The sequence below is a fragment of the Megalobrama amblycephala genome, linkage group LG8 (assembly GCF_018812025.1).
Source record: "Megalobrama amblycephala isolate DHTTF-2021 linkage group LG8, ASM1881202v1, whole genome shotgun sequence".
Lineage (NCBI taxonomy): Eukaryota > Metazoa > Chordata > Actinopteri > Cypriniformes > Xenocyprididae > Megalobrama > Megalobrama amblycephala.
The window spans coordinates 27784925-27790924 of record NC_063051.1 but is presented as its reverse complement, the minus strand read 5'-3'; the positions used below and the strand labels follow the sequence as shown (position 1 = coordinate 27790924).

Sequence of the window (6000 nt, the reverse complement as noted above, 5' to 3'; positions counted from 1 at the left end):
GTGGCCACATTTACATTCATTTACACAACAACAGCTTTTTGGGGGCCTGAAAATGCAAACTTTTGAAAACGGGTTTCAAAGTGCAAGTTTTTGAAAACACTACCGTTGTTGTCTTCATGTAAATGACAAAAATGGGAATTTGTGAAAACGCTGCCGTCATACGTAGGTGTATTACGTGTTAGGTGAGTAGTGTTTCTTTACAAACTGACATCGCCAACTATTGGCCTGGCATGCAAAATACAGCGTCTTTAGTCATGCTTGCAGATCTGTGTGAATGGAGATTGTTTTAAAAAAAGTTGTCTGAAAAATATTAAGTTCATGAATAAACAAAAGTTTTAACATAATAAGAAAACAGTGACACTTAAGGCAGCTAACCATTAATAGCCACCAGACTGTGTCATGTTTCTTCAAAAAAACAGAATAATTTTCCCTGTCTTGTTGTCAAGGCTCCTGTGGTGCTTGATGACTAATGTATGTAAATGCACTCAACAGAAAGATAAATCACTGGCTCTGTGTTCATGAGATGTTTACCTTTCCAAAGATAGCCGCTATACCTTGAATCTACACAGACATAGTCATAGACTCTCTAATAATCTTAAACTTGTCAAAGCTGCATCTCTAATTATCCTGGGAGAAATTATCTGCATTCGTCTTTTCCACAAGATAAATAAAAGTGTATTGGAATATAATTAATGGCATACCCTTCACTTGTTCACAAATTCCCATTTCTTCTGATCATTCACATTTTAGCTTTTGTTATGAAGGGAAGTGGGGATGATTTTTAGTTATTATTGAAGCTATTATGTAAAGTCTGTCAGGGGAAAACAACCCTATATTCCTTCATTTAAATGGTTTGGGGAACAAGAATGTTTTTTTTTTTTTAACCCCCACAGACTCTACACAACCTGAAGATAAATACAGTTAATTATAGCAAGTTCAAACCAAGGCTTAATGGTTGTTTTATTGTCTTATTGTCTCTGACAGTTAGATCTTTCAAATGATTATCTATATACTCAATTAAATTATAGATTATCTTAATAAGTACAATATATTAATTTAATGGCATGAGAAAGAATCTCCCTCTATTATTTTGAGCTGTCCGTGGTGCTGAAATGCTTCCAGGTTAGCGGCCAGAAAAAAATCTCAGTTTTATACAGATTTTTTTTTTTTATTGTTAATCATTTTCAAAAAGAAATATGTTGTGAATGTTTGGAATGATTGCATCATTAGGCAAATCAAGGCCAAAAGTGTAACATTTGCTTCACTGCTCTATCCTAAACTGACAATCTTTTTAGCTTTCAAAAAGTGCATATTGTCTTTTAATGTTAATTAGCCTTCCAATATTTACAAAGTGTAAATCTAGGAGATGCCCATTAAGAACTGATTACATCACCTGGACCATCATTCCCTCCAGAATAATGATGCAGGCTATTGTATTCAAAATACAATCATATACAGTATTATTATGATGACAGTGGATTTAAAGTGCCACTTTTATGCTATTTTAAAGGTTCCTAATTTAGTTTTTTATGTCTCCTACAATAGGTTTACGTGCATCCAAGGTCAAAAAAACACTTTAATTTTTTTATAATATACATTTCACATCACCTCATTTCTCAGAGTCTGAAAATGGTTTGATCCCGTCTCCCGTCTCTCTAAACCCCTCCTTTCTGAGAGCCTACACTGCTCTGATTGGTCAGATGGCCCAGTCTGTTGTGACTTGTCCTAAGTCTAAGTCCTCATCCGTTGGAAGTGCAACAGTGTCTTCTCGACATGTTGACAACATGAACCAAACTCTTCCAGGCCTAAGCTACAACTACAGAGTTTGAGGGCAGCGAATGAGGACCATAGACTGACATTATACAAATTTGTTACATTGTTATAGGTATGTAACAGGAAGTGAGACTGGAATTACTGATGACTCATTTCACAGTTCAGAATCGATTCACTTTAGAGGCACTTTAAATGAAGCAGGTGAGGTATTATATCTTGCATTATTGATATCAAGTATAATGAGCTTCTAAATTGTTATTTGCACATATCTTGGTTTCTTCACTTTGACATCTAATGCTTATGGATTGCATTTGGTCACAATTATGCCTGAATGTTGTTTTGTTTGTTTTTTACTTTGTTTATAAGATTTTTGCCTTTATTTGGTAGATCAGTGGAGAAACAAACAGGGAGAACAGAAGTGGGACATGACCCAGACCGGGCGCGACCACAGGCTCCACAAGCCCCAACAGTGCTTCATATGTCAGGAGCAAAGCACTACCTTCTGCGCCACAGCTCAAACTATGAGGTTATTTGGGGTAAGGGAGACCAGGGAGTATTGTAATGCCTTTACTAGAACCAATTAGTAATTAGATGGAAATTTTTACATTTCCTTGCACTTTCAATTAGGATCCAAATGCTACAAACCCTGTCATTATACCTTTATGGAAAGCTTAGAGTGTCTCTCACTTAAGTCAAAAACAAAAATTAAGAAATTCCAAGCACTGAAAGCCCTATTCTGGCCAAACCCTGGATTTTTTTTTCAGGCAATACTGGTAAAGTAGGACACAAAGTGGGAAATTTTTTCTCTCTCTTAAACAAGCAAGAAAGAGGTCTGTACTTAAATATAGCTTGAGTATTTATTGCCAACATAGGCTTACATGAAGGCTGAAATATTCATTTTGTTAAATCAACTTAAATTAATAAATAAGTAGGTAATGCTCCTTAAAATATTCATTAAAGGGGCTATATGTAAGATTTTTACTTTAATAAAGCATAAAAATACCCCAATATGTTTGCAGATATTTAGTAAACATGCCACGTTCACCTACTTGTTTCTCAGAAAAACAATGCTACAGTCAGATATTCTACTTTGAAATGTGCGTTCCGTGTCAGAATGTCTGTCCTTGTTTTGGTCTGTGCGAAACCACGTGCCTCTACATCCATCTAAAAATCTCTACGAATGACAGCATATTAAAACACGGATAAATCAACTCATCAGCTTACATTGTGTAAGTCTCCTCAGCTTTCATTGTCAATTGCGCTCCCTCTTGTTGTGTGTTCTCAAGCTGGCCACCTGTGTCTTTGAACGAGGGGGCGGGGCAAACAATATTTTGAATTTGAACCTATTTCGACCACTGGGTGTCATTCCTACATAGAGCCCGTTTAATAAAGCTGCAGTCCGTAAGTTTTGCCTCTTTGTCGCCATCTCTGTTTGTAACATGTAATTGCAGTTATTTGCGGAATTATCATCTTTACATGGGTTGTGCATGAGCACGGCTCCTCAGCGGATGAATCTAATGTTTGCTGTCAGTCACCACACCAGTGTGGATATTGTACTTCAGAATCACATTCTACATGTTGGAAATATGACCAAAATAAGAATTTTGACCAGAAAATGTCATCTGAACAAGTAAGTAACATGTCTGCCACTTTTGTTCTGACAAACTGAAAAACAATCATTACAATAAATCACGCTACCAATGGTGATTAAATCTAACAATCGCTTAGCTCATATCACATCAAACTGTGCAATTATTATTGTTACACTTTATCCTCAAATTGTTAATGTTAACAACATCAGCATTGCGTAACTATATATGTGTATTTGTTGTATTAGCGTTACCTGTAGATTTCAATTTCCGTAGCCACTCTGCAGTCCGAAGTTGCTTCTGACTATGGGGGAATCTCCAGTTGTCACTGATGATTGTCATTTGGACTTTTCTGGATTACAATCTGCCATCAGAATGATTAATTATTGCAGCTGCTGTGAGAAAAGGCTATAAATGATCCGTCACAGCATTCTCACTATACCATATAGCCTACTAGCTGGGACTTTATGTAACAAATTTCCCGCAGAAACCCACCAGTACCATCTGAATTAGAAAACATTATTACAAGCTTACCCTTGTGAATTGGCCTAAGGCAAGGAGATAGTTTTGAACATTGGCTGCTTATGTAGGCCTACTTGGTCAAAAATTGATTTTGGATCATTTTTAACCCAAAAAAAAGCAGCTTTAATATAAAACATTTCCTTATAATCTACTATCTTAACTTCTCACTTCTCTGATTTGCTCATTGTCTTATTCATCTTTTCTCATTTTTTTTTAACTACAAATTATCTTTTACTTTTATATTACATTAAGGTTTTACCTCAGATCTCTTGTCATTTTCCTTATCAGTACCTTTCCCGCCAGTGGCTATGAATTGGGCATTGCCACGCCCCTCGATGTGACATCATCAACATAGGAACGCAAAAGCAACTATTTGCTTTCAAAGGGTACATTTAGTAATTACTTTTAAACATTTAAGGAAACTCATATGGATATAACGGGAATGAAGTCTAACTATCCCACCTATTTCTACATTTGCCCAATTTTAGTTGCTTTTGAATGAAAAATCAGTCAGATAGACCCAATGTAATTACATGCTCTCATCCAATGCACCCACTGGCTTCTAGATCTCTCTCTCTCTCTCTCTCTCTCTCTCTCTCTCTCTCGACACGATGAGCAAGTTGCAACAGGAACTCAACTTCTTAAAGCTCATCTCGGAAGAACCTGCATCACAAAGCAGTGCAATAATTCAGAGCTGAAGCTCACAGCGACGGAACGGATATCTGGATGTGTTTTACAGTGAGTCCAGATCTCATCTACCCTGCCAAGCCTTACATTATAATCTATCGGACGAGGACGGATACAATTTATGTCAAACACTGAGAAAATCGGCACTGCAAATGGATTCTCAAAGTCCTGCACTGTTAGGCTATATCAGGCAGTTATAAAGCTCCTTGTAAAGCGTCTAAGTTACAATGAGGAAACGCAAGGATTGTTTTTCCTTTCTGTCTACAATTTTTACGGTCCAACTGATCTTTATGTAACTGTGATCTAACTGAAGGCGCCGTGTGCCGTGTTCCTGTGCCGGATCACACTTTGCCTGCGAGCATCATCCGTATAAAGCACCTGGAGGACTCTTTCAGCGGCTACAGCATCACCAATGGCGTGATCCTCCGGTTCATGGTCTTTGCCATGGATGATAAATCCAACAAACTCCTTTTAGTTCCTGTTTTGACCGTTTTGTTTGTCATGATTGGCTATCAGTACATCTGTCCAGCGGGTAGCACGTCCTGTCGGTTTGGGAATGGAGAGAGTTTTCCGTTCTCCAAATATCCCTCAGACGTCAACACAGAATCTCCGGATCCGGACGAGGATGCTACTTTTAGGTTCCAGTCCAAATTCAACTTCACGCGCGACGACCTCGAGCGCCACGTGGATTTCGACATCAAGGGGAACGACGTGATCGTGTTCCTCCACATCCAAAAGACCGGAGGAACGACGTTCGGGAGACACCTGGTGCGGAACATCCACCTGGAACGCCCTTGCGACTGCCGCTCCGGCCAGAAGAAATGCACGTGTCACCGACCCGGGAAAGCGGAGTCGTGGCTCTTCTCGCGCTTTTCCACGGGCTGGAGTTGCGGTTTGCACGCGGACTGGACCGAGCTCACGAACTGTGTCCCTGCTGTGATGAATAAAAAGCAAAAGAAAGACGCGCCATTGAATGGGCGGTAAGTAGCTCCTAATACATACGGAGTAAAAGTTCGTTTGGTGACACTTTAAAATAACTATCAGCACCAGTATATGATGAGGCATTTGTTTCAACATCTCTAACTCTAGTGCCTGTATGTATGCGTTCAGGCTTTAATAAAATATTCACATATTTGTCTGCTACAAATTGAAAATAGTTTAAAACTTATTTCTAAACGGTGTACACATTATAAACAGCGCTGGTGTTACACCTTACCCTACTACTCGAGTTGTAACACCAAAAAACTAATTAAATTGTATACATGGATTTATTGGGGTAATCAAATTTACTTGTTTAAAACTTGTTTACTTCAATAAAGAGGGTTAATGTCATATATGATAGTGATTTTATCCTTGTAACTGGTTAAACTGATGGTGTTACCTCTCACTCTGGTGTTACAAACTCAAATATGAATATAAGCCTAGTTTT

General features: G+C 38.2%; 1 protein-coding gene across 3 annotated transcripts in view; it reads left to right on the top strand.

Moving 5' to 3' along the window:
* Positions 1-5003: 5003 nt before the first annotated feature.
* The window catches only part of hs6st3a (heparan sulfate 6-O-sulfotransferase 3a), a 41976-nt gene continuing 40979 nt past the window's right edge, over positions 5004-6000 (top strand). For all 3 annotated transcript variants that reach the window (XM_048200327.1, XM_048200325.1, XM_048200326.1), the window contains exon 1: positions 5004-5551. In XM_048200327.1, coding sequence (XP_048056284.1) covers positions 5004-5551 — 548 coding nt within the window. The remainder of the gene's footprint in view (positions 5552-6000) is intronic.